At 38.9% G+C, this 24,217-nt stretch overlaps 1 protein-coding gene across 2 annotated transcripts in view; it reads left to right on the top strand.

Moving 5' to 3' along the window:
• Window positions 1–24,217, top strand: part of PARP6 (poly(ADP-ribose) polymerase family member 6) — a 71,771-nt gene that overhangs the window by 36,028 nt on the left and 11,526 nt on the right. Inside the window, exons 12-21 of one of the 2 annotated variants that reach the window (XM_089671405.1) lie at window positions 16–108; window positions 203–328; window positions 2,189–2,254; window positions 2,331–2,398; window positions 6,441–6,489; window positions 7,902–8,011; window positions 11,611–11,683; window positions 11,964–12,033; window positions 12,976–13,055; window positions 17,405–17,468. In XM_089671405.1, the coding sequence (XP_089527531.1) occupies window positions 16–108; window positions 203–328; window positions 2,189–2,254; window positions 2,331–2,398; window positions 6,441–6,489; window positions 7,902–8,011; window positions 11,611–11,683; window positions 11,964–12,033; window positions 12,976–13,055; window positions 17,405–17,468 (799 nt within the window). Of the gene's footprint in view, window positions 1–15; window positions 109–202; window positions 329–2,188; window positions 2,255–2,330; window positions 2,399–6,440; window positions 6,490–7,898; window positions 8,012–11,610; window positions 11,684–11,963; window positions 12,034–12,975; window positions 13,056–17,404; window positions 17,469–24,217 lie in introns of both variants that reach the window. The other variant, XM_089671404.1, reaches the window with a different exon arrangement.

Raw genomic sequence — 24,217 nt, 5'->3', positions numbered from 1 at the left:
TCTTGTCTCCTGCAGCCAGCAGTGTGTACTAGAGAGCTTTGTGTTTTCTCATTTTACACTCTGGGAGTGATGTCTGGGGCTGCCGAAGAAGTGGCTACAGGAGCTGAGGTAGTAATCCTTCTTGAGATGTCACCTCTTCTTAGCATGTGATCAGGTCATTGTGCTGCTTTGTGCTAAAGAGTGGTTTTGGTTTCACTTGCAGGTTGTAGGTCTGCTGGTTGCCATGTGTCGAGCGGCCTTGGAGTCACCACGGAAAAGTATCATATTTGAGCCATACCCTTCAGTAGTGGACCCTAATGACCCTAAAACACTGGCCTTTAACCCTAAGGTGACTTCAAACTTTCCCTATAAATATGATCCTTACAGCTAGCCTTCATATATAGGATTGAAATATTTGCATGCAAATATTTAAAAAAATATGTGATGCAGGCTTTCCAGAGACCAGTCACTATTGAATAATAAATCCGCCAGAAGACTTTACTGCAGCACTATTATTTATTATTATACAGGATTTATATAGCGCCAACAGTTTGCTCAGTGCTTTACAATATAAATGGAGACAATACAGCAAGAATACGGTTCAATACAAGAGGGTAAGGAGGGCCCTACACTATGGAATCATTTCAAGAAGTAATATGTAGCTGCTAGTATTCTTCAACCAGCTACACAAGGGTTGTTAGTGAAAAAATATATAAATTAGAATCAGAATTCACAATATGTTTATGATGATTTTGCCTATTAGTAATATTGCATGGTTCAGTTTCAGTACTACTTTTTCTCATATTTCATAAAAGTTAATATGGCAACATATAATCCTTAGATAATTGTGCAAATTTGAAAGGACTTTCTTCCAACTTTTCCATGGGAATATTTTGCAATCCTAAACTTGATATATTCCATTATCTTCAAATCATTTGGATTATTTTGCACTATATCTGTATGCTACATTTCAATAGCATCACTTTATAATTAAGTATATAAATGTTCCTACAGTCATGTCATCAATCAAAATTAAAAATAAAACAATCAATTCTGTCAAAGTTTAGAGAAATGATAAAATGGATGAATTCTGCACTGCAATTCTGCCAACAGAAAGGGATGATAAATCAACTTTATGACAAAAGACAATCATACAATGATACATAAAGCTAATCGTATTTTAATGAAAACTGTGTAATATGGATTAGATACATTTCACAGACTTGTTCCTCTTTGAAGTGAGTATAAAATGTTATCTTTAGGCTCCATGCACACTGGGCTTAAAAAAAGCGCCATTTCACTTGGCAGAAAAAAACGCTGATATATTTTTGTACACAGTTTAGGAGAGTTTAGCATTTTTTCTGCCAGAAAGCCCCAATCAAAAACGTAAACCGGAAGGGTTTTTTTCCTACCTCTAAACGCTGAGTTTAAAATATACCTCTAATCGTCCTAATGTGTATGGACCCATAGGATAACACTGAGCTACTTCTACAGGCAAAAAACTCCTGTAGAAGCAGCGATTTTTCAGCCAGTGTGCATGGAACCTTAGTGACCTCAAATGGAAACTCAGCACATGGAACACACAGCTACAGAAGCTTACTTCCAAAGCTGAGCTCAGAAATGTTGACCTTTCACTTTGCAAGTGCTTGAGCAGTACTACGGTTCTTGGCATGTAGCTAAAAGGAGCCACAAAATGTCAGCACAGTAATAACCACAGTTACCGGTGTCAAAGTGTGTGACCTAGTGAATCTTGATATACCCTTGGGAGTTAAGACTTAGGGTGACCTTACCTTACCAAGCAGGCAAAGTATAATCATTTTGTCCTCTAACTTTGGTATACCTTACTTACTTTACGTGTTATTTTAAACATTTGACTGCTTGGGGGTTTACCAGAAAAGCAGATATATTTGTTTTGGATCCCAAAAACTATACTGAATTTGTTGTGACATGGTCACATAATGCTACCAAGTGCAGGCAAATTTCTGAAGAATAAAACTATATGCTTTACACAAAAAGGTTTAAATCACTTAAAATGTTTGCATAGAAATGTTTATATAGTATACTGCAAATAAATGAACATACTGCAGGTACATATTTAGTGATTCAGTGGCTGTCACTGCTGTGGGACTAACACTGCGTGATAAAGGAAAACATATATATAAAAAGGATACACACTGAATTATTTTGTACTTATATTTTTCCACTGCAGAAGAAGAACTATGAACGTCTCCAAAAAGCCTTAGACAGTGTCATGTCCATCCGAGAGATGACCCAGGTAATCTCAGAGTGATATATATGCCTGTCTGGAAGCTTAAGAAATTAAATACTAATAATGATCTACTGTTTTCTAGGGGTCATACTTGGAAATCAAAAAACAAATGGACCGCCTTGACCCACTGGCTCACCCATTATTGCAATGGTACTGCATATAATAATAATCTATTACAAATATTTAAAACTGTTTAACTTCTATAGTTGGGAAGATACTGGAGAGTTTAATAAAAGACCACATAGATGAGTTCTTGCTGGAAAAAAACATTTAAGCAACAGACAGCATGGATTCATGAAAGACAGAAGTTGTCAAACAAATCTGATTTCTTTTTATGAGGAGGTGAGCAAAACTTTGGACAGAGGGATGGCGGTGGACGTGGTATACTTGGATTTTGCAAAAGCGTTTGACACAGTTCCCCGCACACGGCTAATATGTAAGATAAAATCTACAGGCTTGGAAAAATCAGTATATAAGTGGATAGAAAACTGACTAAAAGATTGTATTCAGAGAGTAGTGGTTAATGATTTATACTCTGAATGGTCTAGGGTTGTCAGTGGTGTACCCCAAGGTTCAGTGTTGGGACCCTTACTATTTAATACATTTATAAACAATATAGGGTCTGGGACTAAAAATAGTATTTCAGTCTTTGCAGATGACAGCAAGCTGTGCAGTGGAATAACGTCCTTACAGGATGCCTCCAATTTACAAGCCGACCTCAATGCACTGTTTAATTGGGCAACTATGTGGCAAATGAGGTTTAATGTTGATAAATGTAAGGTTATGCAAGGTTAAGAATATGCATGCATCATACATACTAGGGGGAGTACAACTGGGGAAATCAATGGTGCAGAAGGATCTGGGAGATCACAGACTTAATAATGGCATGCAATGCCAAGCTGCGGTTTCTAAAGCGAGCAAAATCCTCTCTTGTATTACAAGAGGTATAGACCCCAGAGAGGGATATCAGATTACCCCTGTACAAATCATTAGTAACACCTCATCTGGAATATGCAGTTCAGTTTTGGGCACCAATTCACAAAAAGAACATTGGGGAACTGGAGAAAGTACAGAGAAGGGCAACCAAACTGATAAGAGGCATGGAGGAGCTCAGCTATGAGGAAAGATTAGAGGAACTGAATTTATTCTCTCTTGAGAAGAGGAGATTAAGGGGGGATATGATCAACATGTATAAATACGACATAAATATAGTGAACTCGGTGTAGAGCTATTCACCCTGAGGTCATCACAGAGGACAAGGGGGCACTCTTTACGTCTGTTGGAAAAGAAATGTAATCTCCAAGTACGGAAAGGTTTCTTCACGGTACAAGCTGTGAAAATGTGGAATAGACTTCCTCAAGAGTTAGTTCTGGCCAGCTCAGTGGATTGCTTTTAAAACGGCCTGGATTCTTTCTTGGATATACAGAATATAACTGGTTACTAACATTTATAGGTAAAGTTGATCCAGGGAATGTCCGATTGCTTCTCCGGGATCAGGAAGAAATTTTTTCCCCTGTAAGAGCAAATTGAATCATGGTTTGCTGGGTTTATTGCCTTCCTTTGGATCAACTGTGGGTGTAGGATTATAACTTTTTTTTTAATGGTTGAACTGGATGGACTTTTGTCTTTTTTCAGCCAGACTAACTATGTAACTATGTATCACAAAAGATTTTTATAGCATATACCTAATTTATAATTTGTAAGTAGATAGATAGATAATATACATAGATATACTATAGATATATATACTCACTGGCCACTTTATTAGGTACACCTTGCTAGTGTGAAGAAAATATCCCCCACACCATTTATACCACCAGCTTGAACCATTGATATCAGGCAGGATGGATCCATGCTGTCATGTTGTTTACACCAAATTCTGACCCTACCATCTGAATGTCGGATCATCCAGTCAGCCCATTCTCCTCTGACATCAACAAGGCATTATTGTCCACACAACTGCCACTCAATGGATATTTTCTCTTTTTCGGACCATTCTCTGTAGACCCTAGAGATGATTGTGCGTGAAAATCCCAGTAGATCAGCAGTTTTTGAAATACTCAGACCAGCCCACCTAGCACCAACAACCATGACACATTCAAAGCCACTTATATCCCCTTTCTTCCCCATTCTGATTCTCGGTTTGAACTTCAACAAGTCGTCTTTACTATGCCTAAATGCATTAAGTTGCTGCCATGTGATTGGCTGATTAGCATTATGTATTACCAAGCAATCGAACAGGTGTACCTAATAAAGTGGCCAGTATGTGTATATATATATGTGTATGTATATATATAATATATATATACAGTGAAGAACAGCAGTATTTGAACACCCTGCGATTATGCAAGTTCTCCCACTTAGAAATAATGGAGGGGTCTGAAATTCACATTGTAGGTGCATTCTCACTCTGAGAGACAGAATTAAAAAAAAAATCAGGAAATCACATTGTATGATTTTTAAAGAATTTATTTGTCTTGCACTGCTGAACATAAGTATTTGAACACCTAAGAAACAGCAGGAATTCTGGCTCCCAAAGACCTGTTACTGTGCCTTTAAAAAGTCCACCTCTACTCCACTCATTAATCTAACTTAGTAACACCTGTCTGAGCTCTATAAAGACACCTGTCCACCCCACAGTCAGTCAGATGCCAACTACTACCATGGGCAAGATCAAAGACCTGTCAAAAGACACCAGAGACAAAATTGTGGACCTCCACAAGGCTGGAAAGGGCTACAGGGCAATTGCCAAGCAGCTTGGTAAAAATAATCAACTGTTGGAGCAATTGTTAGAAAATGAAAGAGGATAAAGACGACTGTCAGTCTCCCTCGGACTGGGGCTCCATGCAAGATCTCACCTCGTGGGGTATCACTGATGATAAGAAAGGTGAGGAATCAGCCCAGAACTACAAGGGAGGAGCTGGTCAATGACATGAAGAGAGCTGGGACCACAGTTTCAAAGGTTACTGTCAGTAGAACACTACGCCGTCATGGTTTCAAATCATGCATTGCACGGAAGGTTCCCCTGCTCAAGTCATCACATGTCCAGGTCCGTCTGAAGTTTGCCAATGACCATCTGGATGATCCAGAGGAGGCATGGGAGAAAATCATGTGGTCAGATGAGACTAAAGTAGAACTTTTTGGTCTAAACTTCACTCGTCGTGTTTGGAGGAAAAAGAAGGATGAGTTGCATCCCAAGAAAACCATCCCTACTGTGAAGCATGGGGGTGGTAACAGCATGCTTTGGGGGTGCTTTTCTGAGAAGGGGACAGGACGACTGCACTGTATTAAGGAGAGGATGAATGGGGCCATTTATTGTGAGATTTTGAGCAACAACCTCCTTCCCTCAGTCAGAGCATTGAAGATGGGTCGTGGCTGGGTATTCCAACATGACAACGACCCGAAGCACACAGCCAGGATAACCAAGGAGTGGCTCCGTAAGAAGCATATCAAGGTTCTGGAGTGGCCTAGCCAGTCTCCAAACCTAAATCCAATAGAACATCTTTGGAGGGAGCTGAAACTCTGTGTTGCTCAGCTACAGCCCCAAAACGTGACAGATCTAGAGGAGATCTGTGTGGAGGAGTGGGCCAAAATCCCTGTTGCAGTGTGTGCAAACCTGGTCAAGAACTACAGGAAACGTTTGACCTCTGTAATTGCAAACAAAGACTTCTGTACCAAATATTAAGACTGATTTTCTCAGGTGTTCAAATACTTTATGTTTATCTGTGCAAGACAAATAAATTCTTTAAAAATCATACAATGTGATTTCTTGAATTTTTTTTTAATTCTGTCTCTCAGAGTGGGAATGCATCTACAATGTGAATTTCAGACCCCTCCATGATTTCTAAGTGGGAGAACTTGCAAAATCGCAGGGTGTTCAAATACTTCTGTTCCTCACTCTGTGTGTGTGTGTGTGTGTGTGTGTGTGTGTGTATATATATATATATATATAGTATAAAAATGTATATACAGTATTTATATATATTACATAAACACAACCAGTCTTCATAATGCTAAAGACATATTTCCATATAAGCAGGCATTCCATTGGATAGAGAGACAGCTAGCTATGACCATAGGCAAAATCATCACATGCTATACATAGCATATAAACCTGTTCAGTAAAATGTGACTAATATTGAGTACATTATTCTACCTAAATTGCCACATACTTTTATCTTTCTTATTGCAGGATCATTTCCAGTAACAGATCCCATATTGTAAAGCTGCCCCTCAGCAGGGTGAGTGTCTCATCATATTAATTGCGCTTAAAAAAGTATACAAGATGTTGCAGGCAAATTTATAATATAAAGGAGATAGCATAAGTATTAAATTATATGTACATGTTAAACTCATGCTGCCAAGAACTAAACTTCCACTTTGTGCCAAGAGGGTAGATTGGTAATAGGAGCTGTAAATCGGTGACTATATACACAGTTAGATGCATTCATTGAGTGACCAGACTTCTATCCTTCCCGAATAATGGAGATGTAAGTGGAAATAAGGCAAGGAAGCTGGCTTAATCAAATATGTGTGATGATGCTTAGAAGATTAAGTCAGCTTAGATCTTAGTCCTTCTATTGATTTTTTTGAGATATATCAGAATCCAGGTCTCCAGAGCTCATAGAAGATCTCTAAAGTTAATGTGACAAATGAGGACATGTGATAGTTGTAAGGTGCAATATTGGGTAAAGGATAGAAATAAAGCATTTTGTTTTGACGAATGGACTGATGGAAAGCAACCAATAAAATTTGGAAAGTAGATATTAATATAATCTCTAAATGTTTTATAGTGAAAGTTCTGTGTGTGTATATATCTGTTCAGTCTTATCAGCCTCATGGCTAATGTGTGGGCACCATGTCTGATACACTTGAAAGCCTTTTTCCATAGAATTTTTTTGGCAATTTTTTTTAGGAGATAGGTTGCCAAATCTTTCCTTAACATTCCTCAGTTGCTCATCTTGTGACTGGCATACAGAATGCGTACACACATGCAAAAGCCAATTTAGATAAGAGCCAATTAACCTGTCAGCATGTCTTTGGAGTATGGGAGGTGTCACATGTGAACAGTGGGAGAACATGCAAACTTAATGCAGATAGTGTCCTTGCCAAAATTTGAACCAAGGACCCCAGTGTTGTATGTGCTTACAACTCTGACACTGGCACCAGAAACTATACATATGTAAAGTCTACAGTAAATGGTTATATAATGAAAATGCCTACTAAGGCAAGAAATTGATAAAAGCATCTCTTATAAAAAATGAAATTATATAGTGTGTTTTACGTTGTACATCATATGCTGCACAGATTTTACTCTCTTTCTTATCTCTCTCCTTTTTACCTTCTCTATTTTGTTTCATTTTTCATCAATTATTATACTCGCTTTTTTTATTTATTTAAACCATTCCCATGTACAAAATTACAATATGTTTTTATCTTTGTTTTCCTATCCCATATGTATCTGCTTTACCCTTTTCACCTTTTTCTTGATTTTTGTAATTGGATGATCTTGATTTTTTTTTTCTTGCTATTGTTGCTCTTTTTCTGGTCTTTTCTTTGCTCACATTTTTTACAAACGCCCTCATTTTACACCTGTGTATCGTACCTTCTTTCCCTCATATCCATTCTCTCTGCCTTAATCCTGTGATAGCAGCTGAAGTTCATGCACACCTCTCATCAGTTTTTGCTGCTCAGTAGCCCCCCAGCCAAGGAGGCCCGATTCCGAACTGCCAAGAAACTCTACGGAAGCACATTCGCCTTTCAGTGAGAGACAAATTGGGACATGTGGTGGGGGCAAAAATGGTTGGGTTGGAAGGGGAGGGAGCTGAAATAGTTAAATATGTGTCACACAAAGAGATTATGAGAATGTGTAGCAAATTAGGATGAGAAGGAAGAACAAAAGTAAATTTGGTGGATACCAGACATGACAGCTCCACTGAAGTATGAAAAGTAGAGTGGGTGCAATGAATTGTATTGTTACAAAGAATGGTTGCTAGGCAAAGGAAGAGTGAGGGACAGAACAGCTTATGACTATGGAAAGGAACACCAATGAGTCCTAAATACAAGTTGCTTTAAAACTTATAAACACAGATATGTAGAGAGCAAAAAAATAGCTATAAATAGTTATGGTGAGGTGGACCAAAAAACAAAAAAAAACAAAAAGTCCTCCAGTAAAAAAAACTGTAAAGTTAAACATTGCATTCTTCAAGGAGAGTGCAAGTATATGTCATTAATACCACCACAAATTCAGAACCAATAGGTTTACTTTTCAAAACAGAATTAAACCCCAAACCAAAAATGTGATATATCACAGCTTACCAATCATTGGATGTGATGCCTGCATTAGTATTCTTTTTCACCTCTGTTTTCACCTGGTGATCTGGCTTGTAACACACCTCCTGTATTAGAGTGCCCCACTCAGGAGGAAGGAGTAGGGAGGCACCTGTGGACAGTATTATTATTAATCTGGAGGGGGGCGGTTGGTAGATGCAACAGATTTAGATACACTAACAAATTGAAGTTGAACTCTAGCTAACACTTCATAAGCAGTTACAGAAAAAGTTTTGTTCCTTTTGGGATAAAAGTTTTACATACCAAATTGTTTGTCTCAACCCTGCAACTGCTACATCAGCAGAATAGCTTGTTATTTTGAAAAACAGACTTACCCTTTCCATGATCCACTTGCTGCTTGGTTCCACTTCCTCTACTCTCTGTCTTTTCCAACGAAATTCAGTACTACAGAATACCCTCCCACAACTTGTACAATTCAGACTCTGAATCTTAAAGTGGTGGTAAAACTCAGACATGAAAGACATGAAACATGAACAAAACATATCCCTCTATAGTGCGTACTTGTCTCAATATCTATATAAGAGTCATTATAAGAGTCATTTCTGTCTGCTGCTTCATTCCTCTATCAGCATAAGTCATTTCTGACAAATTTTCCTGACACCAAGATAAAAGTGATGATGAGGAAAGAGCTCCAGCAGATTGTCAGCCTCAACCTTGTTCCTGTGAGCTGTGTGGAGGGGTGTGTGTCCCTTCCCTCCAATCAGCTCTCAGAGCTCTCCTCACCAAGCTTGGCAGTGTGTAATTTCAGCTCTCTGTCCCCTTTTTTTCTGGACTCTCAGACAAGCTTTGGACTTGAACAGATGTAGAGAAGACTATAGATAAACAGGTATAACTTATGTAGGAGGATTTGTTTCATCTCTGTGTATCACCTGAGGCTAGTCACTTCACTGGGTATATGTAAGAGTTTACCACCCTTTTTAGATTAAAGTGGTTTAGTGCAGTTTTTTTTCTTTGCAAAAATATAAAGTAAAAAATTACTCAACTTTCCGAGTTCAAATGCTTCACTCCAGCATTGTTTTGATCTCCAAATGTATTTGGATGTATGCACTCTCAAAACTTGTGTTATGGTTAATCACACAGCCCCTGCATGGGTATACAATAAACTTTTAGGCCCCATGTACACGGGACACTTCTGAACGATGGAAACTGACTGCTGGAAAACATAGATTAAAAAACACCTGTTTAGCCACGTTTGCATACCACGTTTATGCACATTTGCGTTTAGAAGGGGTTTTTTAAGATAACCTCAGGAGACCTTCCAAAATTGCTAGAAAGCACTGAAAAACAGTAAAGAATTAACTATTTCAGACATTTTGAGAGAAATAGAGAGAGCAGAAGCAGAGAGAGCAGTATTTGTTGAGATTAGCTGTCTTTTATTTTTTTGTGGTGTTTGGGTGTGTTCCAGCTCATTTCTGTGCAGAAATGATTGCAGCAGTGTCTAAAATATTTGTTTTAATGCAAAACACTTTGCATGCATTTTTCACGATGAAAAAAAGCTCTGGACAGCATCTGGAAATGGAAGAGTTAATAAAATTTTTTCAAACGCAAACGCCTATAAACACGCTTAGCCGCATTTACAAGCGTTTTGCTTTTTAAACGCTGATAAAATCTACTGCTGAACGCAAGTTTTTTGCATTAAAAAAAAACAACTGTACGCTCAACTGCCTGTAAACGACTGTAAACAATGATGTGTACATGGACACATAGGAAGATATTAGGGTGAGTTCAGGGGCTGCTGAAAAATACGCTGAACAGCTCCTAAACGTGAGTTTATCAGCTACAGTGTACATGAGGCCTTATAGATCTTGGTTTCTTTATTTACTCTTTACACATCAGCACCTACATTTGCATGTGACTTGTTGCTGCAATAAAGTTTATTTGGTACCAGAAAAACATATTTACTATCCTGATCACCAGGTTAAAAGAAAGAAAAGAAAGCCTGAAAAAAAAGAAAACTAATGCAGCCATTACATCAAAGAACTGATAAACTGAAATATAAATGTTTGCTTTTGGTGCTTAATACAGCTTTAAGGATAGCAGGATGGGTTATGCAAATTGTCCATTTATACTCCTGTGTCCAACAGATCCAAACAACTCAATGGAGAGTGATTTACTCAACTTACATACAGCTTCAGACTGCATGCATCTCCATATTGCTGACTCTCTGTTATAACCCAGCGATTTTGAAGTGCACAGTTTAATAGGAAATAATCTAATGTAATTATTTGCATGGGTCTGCCCATTGTCATTAAAGTAAAAAGAAATCCCTTGTTCTATGCATTTAGGATGGAAGTGATCACATGTATCTTTTATGCTGTACTTCACAGACGTGTAGGCAAGATCCCAAGGTGCAATTAACATGCTTGAAAATAGATTGCAATGGATATTTTCTTACACACATGAATTCATGTCAACATTTTAATTTCATTTAAAGACACTGCTTTGCCTAATTTCTGTCTAAAGTGCTTAAAAAGGTAAAGCATTTATTTATGTTCATCTAAAAAAAAACACCCTAGCTCTAGATGGGCAATATGGGAATGATCCAATTTTTCAACAACTGAGGCAATATGTGAGAGTGTTTGTGAAGTACAAGCAGGGGCGGACTGACCATTTGGAAACTTGGGCACTGCCTGAGGGCCCGGGTTCAGTAGGGGGCCCCATGAGATGCCCCTGGTACCTTTTTCATAGACTTTTTTGAGTTTGAACAAGTACAAAGGGGTCCCATGATCCCCTATTGCCCGGGGGCCCCATGAGTTGTCAGTCCACCCCTGAGTACAAGTAATGTGTACTTACTCTTCAGCCTTATTCAGTCCTTTTGTCTGTCACAATTATAATGGCACAGTGGTTTACTGTAATCTCCCCCGGAACTTCACAGCAATATTGATCCAGTACTGTGTGTATAGATGGGTATTGGGGAAGGAGGGGCAGCTGACATAAAACGATGGAAAAATGTTCAATTTATTTTACTATATATGTTGCAAAGATAACTGGATCTCTATCTTTTCCACTAGCGGCTCTCATATTGAGAACTGGCACTCTATTCTGAGGAATGGGCTAGTAAATGCATCCTACACTAAACTGCAGGTAGGTTTCCCTAAACTGTGATCTCTCATGTGGGCCATTATTTTGGGTCATCAGGAGGCTTCACAGAAGAGTTAAGATTTATATTTAAATCACTTTTATACTAAATGGGGTCCAATAATTTTTTTAACTCAATGGTGTAGATAAATGGGGTATTTTTCTGTTCATACAAAGAGACTATTTAAAGACAATTAATAAGTACAATATCTGCTAACCATGCATGGTAGTATTGATAGTGTATGGCATTAGGGGCCTCTGACTGTGTTATCATTTGTCTCTTTAGTTGCATGGAGCAGCATACGGGAAAGGAATCTACCTTAGTCCCATCTCCAGTATTTCTTTTGGATACTCAGGTAATTATCTAGAGTGTACCAAAAAGCCATATAAATTATATGATTTTCTAAGGCCTAATGAATATGTAGTGTTCATCCCTGGAGGGGCCACTAGAAATGACCCAGGTCTCCCTTACCCTGTTCATAGGCTGCCAGGCCCAGTGCCCAGCTCCAAGCACACTGATAAACACAGGCTCAGTCTAGGGGTGTCTTTTAGTAGATTTATTGCAGTGCTGGGGAGGCTGCAAGATACTCCAAAACACAGTACATGTACAGGAGGACAGGTTCTCAAGCACAAATCCTTTAGCAGCAGCTTTTCCTGGAGACAGAGGGAATAGCCAGCTAATCTGAGACTCTATATGAGCAGTCCTAGTCCATATAGCAACCTCTGGCATTCACTCCCCAAAGCACAAGCACACCTGGAGTTTTAGATCAAGGTCCTACTCACAATGTCCAAGGTCAGCTGTCTGTCACCCAGCCTCTCCAGTGAGGGAATAAAAGGATCCTTTTCCAGACCAGCCTCCACAGGGGTTACCCTTCAGCAAAGATCCTTTAGTCAAACTTCCTTCGGGCCTTCAGCCAAGCAAGTGCTGAGGCCCAACAGCAACTCTTCTCAATAGTACATACTGGCTGCCTCCCAAAGACAGCAGTCCCAGGAGAAAAACACTGCTGAACAAGTCTGCCAAACATTTAACATTTCCCAAGCCACCTCCTGAATTCCCCTACTCCTAGGGATTGGCTGAGGTCAGCCTGACCAAACCTAAAAAATAGACTGCTACTCCACAGCAGAGTCAAAAACTACATTACTAAATAATCAAAATATAATTTTATATGGTTTACTATTAGTAAAATCAGCCTTGTAGACTGTGTGAAATTGTTATTATGTCAGACCGTACAAATATTTATTCCCATTTTTATTTATGTACCAGGTTATAGAGTTTTCTTTTCTTTTTATCCCAATAGGTATGGGGAAGGGGCAACATCGGATGCCATCCAAGGATGAGCTGGTACAGAGATACAATAGGATGAACACAATTCCTCAGGTATTACTTTAACTTAAAGCAGAGTTCCACACTCAAAAATGGAAGTTCTGCTTATTTACCTCCTCCCCCCCCCTCCACTGCCATATTTGGCACCTTTTGGGGGGGAGAGGGGAGCAGGTACCTGGTTTTGACAGGTATCTGCTCCCACTTCCAGCTCAGTTTGCTGTGGCAAAGTGAGCCGGACGTTTGGCCCCCTCCTTGCTCCCGCAGTCTCCTGGGAACTTTCACAGGTTGCGGGAGACTGCCGAATCAATCAGGAGGCATGGCAAGACTCGTGCATGCGCAGTGGGCACCAGGCTGTGAAGCCATAAGTTGTCACAGCTTGGTGCCCACAGTAGAGATGTCGGTGCCATGGAGGACAGAAGGAGAGAAGGGACAGCGCGGGTGAGTACATCGCTGGACCCCGGGACAGGTAAGTGTGTGTTCATTAAAAGTCAGCAGCTACAGTTTTTGTAGCTGCTGACTTTTAATAAACACAAAAACGGCTGGAACTCCACTTTAAGCTATGTTCGCTAAATTGTACCGGAGAATTCATTGACATGCATTAACACATTCAACACATATAGAAAAACTGATTGAGGCCCCATTCACACCAGAAAGCGGTTCAGGAAACCCAAGTTCCATATGCGTTTCCCTCTCTCGATGTTAAGGTAACTGCACTTCAAATGCAGGTCGCAAATGCAGTGCACTTGTCTGCACCAGATCGCATGATACAGAAGTACCATGCAATCAGATTTCCAAAAGCAGCGCATGCACTACTTTTGGTGTGGTGCAGTGCGATTTGAGCCCATTCAAAATGAATGGGTTTCAATCACACTGCACTAAACGGCATGTGTATTGCAGAGGAAAGCTCATTCTGTTCCTCTGCGTATCCTAGTGTGAACCGGCCCTGAAACGGAAGATATCTGTCACTGAAGCAAATTCGGCTGCAGGAACTATTTTATTTTAGATTGTAAAACTGAAATAACTAGGTTTTAAATATTTCATTTTAGGTGTGCTGTACCATAATACAGCTGTGTGAATAAACACTGGGGGTTCAGAATAATATATTTTGCTACTAAGATCTTAAGAGTTATTCTGCACCGTTTTTAGTATGCATGTAATAAAATAAGCAAGTAATGCTGTAAGTTCTCATATTTTAAACAAGCTTTTTACAAGTTATATTTTATTTCTTGTTTTGTTTATTTCTTGTGTCTTTGACTACGGTACTTATGACCCACTTTGTGTGCTTTTCAATAGTATCATATGCAGTACAATTAGAAACAAGAATGTTATAATGAGTATATGATACTTCATGTGATATAAGGCTTTGTTTTTCAAACACAATAATTCCACATTTACGGATTTTTTTCACAATAATTTTTAATTAGCCGAGGTTGTTCATTCCTTGAAAGTAATAAACAGAGAAATGTTGAAATAAAATATGTGTTAAAAAAAGATCTAAAGAACAAAATGTATTGTATTGTAGCTGTGGGTATATAATTCTGTATATGGGGTTTTTGTATTTTTTTGGTTTATTTTTTTTTTAATGGTTGAACTAGTGTACTCTTTGTCTTTTTTTTCAACCTGACTTACTTACTATGTAGCTTACCAGTCCATAGATGTGATTGATTCATCCGAGACAAATCTCACCCCCAGAATGCATAGAAAAAAAAATGTAGGCCACTACAATTTTTTTACAGTAAGGCTCCATGTACACTGCAGCTGATAAACTCACGTTTAGGAGCTTTTCTGCGTTTTTTTCAGCAGCCCCTGAACTCTCCCTAATGTTTTCCTATGTGTCCATGCACACATGGTCTTTTACAGGCAGTTGAGTTTACAGTCATTTTTTTTAACGCACCAAACTTGCGTTCAGGAGTAGATTTTATCAGCGTTTCAAACACCAAACACCGCGTTAACCGCATTTATAAGCATTTGCCTTTGGAAATTTTTTTTAATTCTTCCATTTCCAGATGCTGTCCAGAGCCTTTTTTCATCATGAAAATGCATGCAAAGCGTTTTCCCGGTACTCATATGGACCTGGTACACCATACTTTGATGTTTCGCATGAAAGAAAATATGTTAGACACTTCTGCAATAATTTCTGCACAGGAATGAGCTGGAACACATCCAAACACCACGGAAAAAAAAGACAGCTAATCTCAACAAATACTGCTCTCTCTGCTTTTGCTCTCTCTATTTCTCTCAAAATGTCTGAAATAGTTAATTTTTGACTGTTTTGCAGTGCATTCTGGTCATTTTGGAAGGTCTCCTGAGGGTATCTTTAAAAAACGCTTCTAAATGCAAACGCGCATAAACGCGGTATGCAAATTCAGCTAAACAGACTTTTTTTAACCTACGTTTTCCAGCAGTCAGTTTCCATCGTTCAAAAGTGTCCCGTGTACATGGAGCCTTAAGCATTTATTTTCCAATAAAGAACAAGAATAATGTTACTGGCAGGGTCACTAGGTGAAGATAAAGCCAAAACTTTAAATAAAGGGACTAATGCAGTTATCTCAATTAAGGAATAATAAGTTGCATATATATATTATATGACATTTCGGTTTTGGGATGTAGATACCCTTCTAATATGGTTCAGAAACATGCTAAACACAATTTAAATGTAGCTTTCAGTTGTATTGCTATGATGTATATAAGGCAAGTGACTGGATGGCTGCATAGGCATGGGTACAAATGTGTGTAACAGTGATTTTATTGGTGGATAAATGTACCGATTTGACTGTTATAAAAGTTGTATGTATGGAAGTACATTATTTCTTAGTTATGGTATATGCGGTATGTTTCTATGAGGATATGAGGATACGGTATGTTTCTAAAGCTGTTTACTGTACATCAAGAGACACAGATTCATTACTGCCATCTTCAGTGAGAACTTTAGCATTTAGTTACTTTAGCATATTCCTGTTTAAAACAAGATAAGTGTTACATTTTCTGCACATTTTTATATTCATATTTGTCAGGATTGGCGAAAAACTGCATTTTGCAATGAAAATGGTAACAGGGCCAGATCACTCCAGAAAGCAGTGTGACAAAGGCGATTTGAACATACCGCCCTTGCACTCTGCATGCAGGTGCCAATGTAATTTTAAAGTGTCACTAAATCTACAACAATAAAATCAGTCTGTATATGCAGTAAAACATGCTTGTTATACTCACTGTGGAACCTAAGGGGTTAATCCTGCACATTATGTAAAAAGGCTGTTTGATCCTGTGTTCTCTGATCCTCCCCTTCTTCTACTGTCCCAATTCATCTGCTCATAGAACAGAGCCTTGGGCGCAAGCTGTACATGCTCAATTTGGTGTGTATGGCTAGAGAGGTTTTTTTTTTTAAATCTAGGGAGAGTGCATGTGATCAACACAGGATCAATCAGTGCTGTACAGACAAAGGGTCAGGGGTTATGCAGCCCCATAGGACAATCAGGGGAGAATGAAAGCTCCTCCTACAAACTTAAACCAGTGCTCTGCTGGACACTGATAGAAGTCACAAGACTGCTTTAACTGCTGATGAGAAAAGCTATTTAGCAGTTTGTATTTACTAAAATAATTGCATTTCTATGTTGTGTGTACTGTGGAAGACCAGATATAGTGAATGCAGGGACCTGGGTTTAGTAACACTTTACCAGTACTCCAGAGATCGCAAACGCAATGGGTTTGCAAGCATCAAATCACATACTGCAGTACCATGTGATATGGTGCAGTATGTTTTTAAAAGTAGTGCATACACGACTTTTTCTGCATTTTGGCATGATTTAAGGGCCATTTACATGAATGGCTGCAAAATCGCACCACACAGGAATCGCTACTGTGCAACCCCAGGTGTGAACCAGGCCTCATTGTTTATGGAACAGTGCCAAATATGTGTTGTTTATTTTTACACAGATTCAACACTTGAAGTTGAAAAAAATGACCCTTCAAGTGCTTAATCTGTAAAAAACACAGATGCGCCACTTGGAGAGCTAATTTTTGTTTCATTTCTTTTAAACTCTGTTCAACAAAAGATGTTACAGAAAACACAACCATCATCACCCCCTATGCCATCAGTCTGGCACAGCAGGCATGCTAGCTGGTGTGCCCATATCACTCTCTCTGTCAGTTGCCATGATGATTGTCATTTCTGACATCTGTCATGCTTTTTTTTTCCATAATCAAAACTTTTTATTAAAAGAAAGTAACAAAAGCATACAGAGTTGTCCATAGATATAAGCAAAATGAAATCTAAATCAACAGTACAGACTGGAATCTCAATGTAGACAGTCATTTAAAAAAAAATTCAGTGTTCCACCCAAGTAACTTACAATTGCAACAGTAGACATCTGTCATTCTATGTTTCTGCTTTCTCTCTCTATTAGACTCGATGTCTCCAGTCCCGTTTTTTGCAGAGTCGGAATCTCAATTGTATTGCACTGTGTGAAGGTAACTGAATCTATTTAATTGCGTTTTGTGGTTCAAATTAATTGTATAAGTGAAATAAGAAAAAGGTTTGAAAGCTGTGTTGCAGTGTACATAATGGTTGATGCATAGAAACTAAACAAAGATCTGGAGAAAGGTGCAGCAGGTGCCTAAAGTCACCACCGGGTTCTATACTTCATTTCACAGGAAAAAGACACAAGGAATTTGCTTGCCATGGGAGCTAGTCAACTTTTCTTAAGATTTCCCTGCCACAACTGTTATGCTGTAAAGTGTATGTCTAGCCAGAACCTTTATGTCTTAGTTTTGGATATAGTGGGGAAGAGAACCCCTGTCAGGTTTTTACTGCTTTCCACAGCACCATTAGAGAGATTCTCCCTCACTTCCTGTACTGATGACATTTTACTAGACATGAAATGAGGGGAGCTCTCCTGCAACAACATGGACAGAAATAAAATGTTTTTTTTTTTATTGTACCTAAAGGCAAAACTTTTATTTTTCATTCTGGATAGAGTGAAGAGGCATTAGGACACCTGTCGGGTTTTATAGCCGTCTGTGGCCCCGTTATCCTTGCCCTGTTTATCACTAACATCAAAATTTTGGGTTGACACCAGAACAGTAATAGAGGGGAAATATTCCAATGGGGACACTAGTTCTGGTAACATACCGGGATTCCGTCACTATGGAGGGATTTCCTCTCACTCTCTCTGATGGGACAAGAAGTGAAAGAAAATCTTCCTTATAAGACACAGAATCCTGCTTACTCTATCCAAAATAAAAAAAAACACTTTTAAGGATAAATTCAATGTTCAAGAAAAAAATAATAAATGAACATATTTTTGCAGGAAACAAATGAGCATTTATTATTTTTTACTGCAGGAGCCTGAAAAGCATTGCATCTGTAATCAGTGGATCAGTGGTACAATGGTCAGGCTTCTGCGGACAATCTTTGTGCCTATACCTTCATACGAGCTGTCTGTTGAAAGCTGCAGGGCTAGTGAATGAACTACAAGAGTGCTCATCAGCACCCTCACAGTTCATTCAGAACTACAAGCCGCCAACCGCAGTGTTTGATGGTAGTTATAGTTAATTCATTCACAGGAAACTGCGAATGAAAGATGTGGCCTTGTGGGCGGAGCCCCAATGTTAAATTGTGACAGCGGGTGTGGGGAGAAAATTCCCTACCCGCTGTCACACCAGGAAGGGTGGGGGAGTGAGGGGAAATTGATGACTGGAGCTGTAATAAATTACATGTTCTACTCTCAATATGGGTGGAACATGTAACATGTTCCAAAAAGTGAACTTAGCCTTTAAGTAAAGTAGGAGAAGAGTAGATGTCAGATTTGTTTTCTGTCTGTGTCCCAGTTGCAGACTTTACCTCATTTCCTGCCTGGTGAAGCTGTTGTCAGCAGGAAAGACAGTGAGAGTATGTCTTGTTAATGGCGGCCATACATATAACAATTTTATATATAATTGTATTGTCAATTGATTTATTGCCTGGAACAAAAATACGATTAGAAGACAGAAAACATCATTCAGTGAGATTTATTTACTAAAGCTTGAGAGTGCAAAAGTAGGTGCACTTCTGTATTGAAACCAATCAGCTTCCAGGTTTTATTGCCAAAGCTTAATTGAATGAGCTGAGGTTAGAAGCTGACTGGTTACCATGCACAAATGCACCAGATTCCAAGTGAACCAATTTTGGTAAGTCTCCCCCAATGTGCCATACACTTAACTATCATATTGATCTATCTACGATTGGAATCACCAAACTGGGGCCAGTGGGCCAAATGTGGCCCACTGCAAGATTTTACCCTGCCCTTTGTTGTAAGAGGGGATTATGGTGTCGACTGTCATATAAGGGAGACTTTGATGGAGATTTGATGGAGATTTGATGTAAGGTGGCTCTGATGGGAACTCAAGTTCATTTGGATATGCTTTGCTTTGTTTTACTGACATTTTTTTCTACTTATAATTCTAAATATAAAAAAAAAATCAAAACGTATTAATTTATTTAAATTTGATTTATCTGTGAAACTGATTTTTATTTTTTGCCTGTGAATATTTGTAAAATATATGATGTAACCTCCGCACTGAAAGTTTTGGAGACCCCCCTCCCATCTAGACCAAGCAGGGTGTGCTCAAAATCCAATGAGGGCACAATATGGAGTGTATTTATAAAAAAACAGCAATTTGCCCCGTGAAAGTGCAGGTACATTCGTTGTGTGCGAATCTGGGCAAAAAAAAGGGCTGTGTTTATTGATTTAGAATGGAAGATACCACATTTGGTCATTAGATGGCACAAAGTATCATAGAAATTTTGTATCTAGTGGCCAAAGGTTGTATTTTCTGCTTTGACAAATTGAAAAGTAATCCACCAACACAGAAAATAGCCTAATAACATTTGTTTTTGCCCCCATTCACACAAAACAAAGTGCATGCACTTTCACTGGGCAAATTGCTATGCAATTTATTTAGAAAAAGACCCCTATAACCCCGATAATTAATAGATTTAATCATTGTCCAGTTTTTTTAATCAGATTGTTACCTGTATGGCCACCATTGCAAAATCCCAGATAGTAATAAAAACCTGAAGAGTTTGTATCTTTTCTCACTCTATCCAAAACTAGAAGTAAAGAATTGAAGAGAGATATTTGGTCTTGTTTCCCAAAGTTTCTGAAATTACAACTTACGTTATAGAAAAAATATAAAAAAAATATATTGTCTTAGAGTTAGGCCGACATTGGAAAATGAATACTGTGTATGTACAGATAATACCATGTAAATACAGCATATAAAAATTACATTGCAGATACATCCTGAATAGAACAATCGCTCGCTCTCTCTCTCTGCACAGTAAAATTGAGCCACTTCAAGTGATCAACTCTTGCTAGAAATGGCAAACCTTCAGGTTTTCTTTATAATTAAAAAAGGAATGTATAGTATTTACATTTTTTTAGATAAACTTGTATAAGAGAGTATAGATTGATGAAAAAAGAACAAAATCTTATCAGTAGGTGTTAATGTTTTAAAAAGCTTGGTTTTCGATGTAGAAATCATTATAATACAAATACATGGGGCCGCCATGTTTGCTTATTATATTTGTAGGCCCTTCCTGCTTTGCAGTTTTATACAGTGGCTTTGCTTTACTGCTGCTTTTCACATAGTAAGTCTATATGTCGTTAGTACTCCCTGTGTGGCCAATATATTATTTCAAACAGTTGTTAAGAGAATGACAGAGTAATTGCACTGTGCCACTGATATCTCCCTCTAGTAGCCAATCCATGAAATACCATTTTGAAACCAGAGGCCATTGAATCTTAGATGTCCAGAGAAAATTTAGTTGCATCAGTATGTGTTTGTTAACATTATTATTATTCTATATCCAATTTTTGAGATGTACATTCAGATCTGAGAACTTGTAACATGCATTCCCAGTTCTCTACTACAACGTTAAACTGACTCTGTCATGAGAAAATAATGAGGCTTGTCATTGTTGACTTCTCCTTTGGGTATGCTAGTTCCCTGGATGTCATGCATATACTTTGGCTTCAGTGCTTTCTGAGTCTTATAAAAGTATACTGTTCTAGTCCTAATAACGGTTAACCAACAGCTAGCTAACAAAACTGACAGAAACAGAATTGTGTTTCATTCCAAAACTGAATTTACTTCTGTGAATAGTTTTGTAAAACCGCAATTCAATTACATAAACTGAAGTTACATTATGCTTGTAAACATGTCTCTCATAATTGCATAAAATGAACACATTTCGTGCAAACAGCTACTTACAAATCACAGTAAATATATTGAATTATGATCTAGTTATATATGTGACTTTAAGAAATACAATGAATGAATTTACAGGCATATGTGTATCAAAGGGAGAATGGTTTTATTCAGGTGCAGTGGCAGATGGTAAATCTTTATTAACAAGACACTTCCTATTCTTGTTTAAAGGAATAATTAAAACAGGTGCAGTTGCAGTGAACTGCCAATAGATCAATACAATGATGATATACAGAATATTATTATTATTATACAGGATTTATTTAGCGCCAACAGTTTGCGCAGCACTTTACAAAATGAAGGTAGACATTACAGTTACAATACAATTTGGTACAAGAGGAAACAGAGGGCCCTGCTCCTTAGAGCTTACAATCTAGGAGATATACAGATAAGTAATTCTGACATGTTTCCATTTACAGCATGCTTTTTCTGCATCTGAGACTCAAAAGTATTGAAACCAGACACAGATAGGACAGTAGCATTTTCAAAAAAATGGCCAGCAATGGCAGCCCCATGCTTTTCTAATGACAGAGTCAATTTAATTAATTTTATGGAACAGGGCATTGTGCTTGAGGGTTTAAAAATAAGCATTGTAATCATGAAGTGATTGGAAAAAAAACAAACTGTCTGCAAAATTCATGTATTCGCCCCCTTACATACTGAGTTGTTCAGCTACACTGCGTCCCTCCCGGTGCTTTGTTGCGCCTGGGAGGGACAGGTTCTGCGTCCAGCCCCACTACAGACAGCCTGCCAAAGTCTGTGGCAGACTGTGGCTGGACAGGGCTGAATGCTGTATTGAGTGGTACTGGCGTTTAGGGACCTGTTCGTTCTGAGATCTTTCCTGGACCCTAATCATCGGTACCACTTGGTACAGCATTCAGCCATCTGCAGCCTACCATAGACTTTGAATGGCTGTATGCAGGGGGACTGGATGATGAAACTATCCCTCCTGGGAACACTAAAACACCAGGAGAGATGCACTGCACAATGTGCAAGGAGCCTTATGCTTATCATTGCCATCCTTTCTGCACTCTCTTCCAGCGATACAGAGTCTTCAGTATCCAACACTTCCAGGTGTGTCAAATGACTGCATCTCTCCGCTATGTTCTGTCTTTTACTCCCAGCTGCTGTCATTAGTGTGTACATCCACACCTACAAAGACACATTAATGACATGGCAGCCAGCATGGAAACAACAGTGGGTAGCAATGATACGCAGGCATCTGACGCACCTAGAAATGTTGAATGCTGAAGATTGTAAAGACGCTTGTAACTCTGAAAGAGAGTATTAAGCATAATACCTGTTTATTTTTAAGAGATATTGTCGTTAGGATACATATATCATCGGCAGTGTCTCTTTAATACAGTATCAAATATGGAAGAGCAAGCTTGTGAAAGTGTAAAAGTTGTATCAGAAATTACCTTAAAACTGGGTCCACACTAATTAGGTGCGGTACACCGCATGTAATGACATGCAATGTCTGTGTGGTGCGATTTGAGCCATACATTTTGTATGGCTCAAATCTCATCCGCACCAAAAAGGGGCAGGATACTTTTTTTACCCGCACGTAAATCGCATCACATGGATGTTCTCACCTATGTGATGCGATTTCTGGCAATCACATTGCGTTTTGCAATCTGTTTTGGGGTGTCATTAATTTACATTGACACCTACACAAGATAGCATGAACGCCATGCGACTGCAATGTGGTGCAGGAAGCGCACAGGATTCACAACGTTTCCCGTACCGCATTAGCGTGAACCCAGACTAAAGGTGATCTATATCTATACCCACTTTGTATCTATACCCCCTCTATATCTATACCTCCTCTATATCTATACCCCCTCTATATCTATATACCTCCTCTGTATCTATACTCCCTCTGTATCTATACCTCCTCTGTATCTATACCCCCTTTGTATCTATACCTCCTCTATATCTATACCCCCTCTATATCTATACCTTCTCTATATCTATACCCTCTCTATAAATCTATACCCCCTCTATATCTATACCTCCTCTACATCTATACCCCCTCTATATCTATACCTTCTCTATATCCATACCTTCTCTATATCTATACCTCCTCTATATCTATACCCCCTCTACATCTATACCCCCTCTACATCTATACCCCCTCTATATCTATACCCCCTCTATATCTATACCTTCTCTATATCTATACCTTCTCTATAACTATACCTTCTCTATATCCATACCTTCTCTATATCTATACCTCCTCTATATCTATACCTCCTGCATCATCATAATAATAGCATTACAAACAATAGTTATATTTGACACATTTAAACTTACTTGAAAAATCTGCTTTCATGTTATGAGTGCTGCCTGTCTGCTGGCCATCTCCTTCCACAACTTCCTGGATTCCCTGCAGCTTCACCACTGAATATCTTTGCTTACTTTCAATTTCTAAGGACCAAGGCTTCTTTTCAGCAGGAACGCGGGGGGAACACAGTTCCAGCACTGAATTTATGTTATGGCAAGGGATGCTGGAGTGTTCTGGAGGGTCTTATTGATGCTGGCTGCTGGGGTTTTTACTGTTGCAGGGGGTATATTGTGCTGGGGAGGGCTATTGATTCTGGTGTTGGATCTATTGCTGCTGGGGGGGGGTCATTTGTTGATAGGATGGATCTACTGTTGAGAGAGGAGTCTATTTTAGCTGGTTGCTGGAGGGTCTATTTATGCTGGCTGAGGGGAGATCCATTGTTTCTGGGGGTGGAGGGGGGGGGGGTCCATTGTTACTTAAGGGGGTCTATTGATGCTGGCTGCAGGGAATCTATTTTTTCTGCTTTTCCATGCAAATTACTTAGCAGCACAAAGTGATACTTGATTCTGTATTCTCCAAAAGGGTGGTACTGGGAGGGGGTGGAGCCAAGGAACATTGCCTGTAGGTGGCTAGGGGGTGGAGACAAGGGGTGACTTAGAAAGGGAGAGTTCCTGCACCTATT

The sequence above is a fragment of the Staurois parvus genome, unplaced genomic scaffold (assembly GCF_062004578.1).
Source record: "Staurois parvus isolate SC_StPar_1 unplaced genomic scaffold, SC_StPar_1.0 ptg000105l, whole genome shotgun sequence".
NCBI classification, from domain to species: Eukaryota; Metazoa; Chordata; class Amphibia; order Anura; family Ranidae; genus Staurois; species Staurois parvus.
Note: the sequence above shows the minus strand (reverse complement) of the source record. Positions and strands in the feature narration are given on the sequence as shown.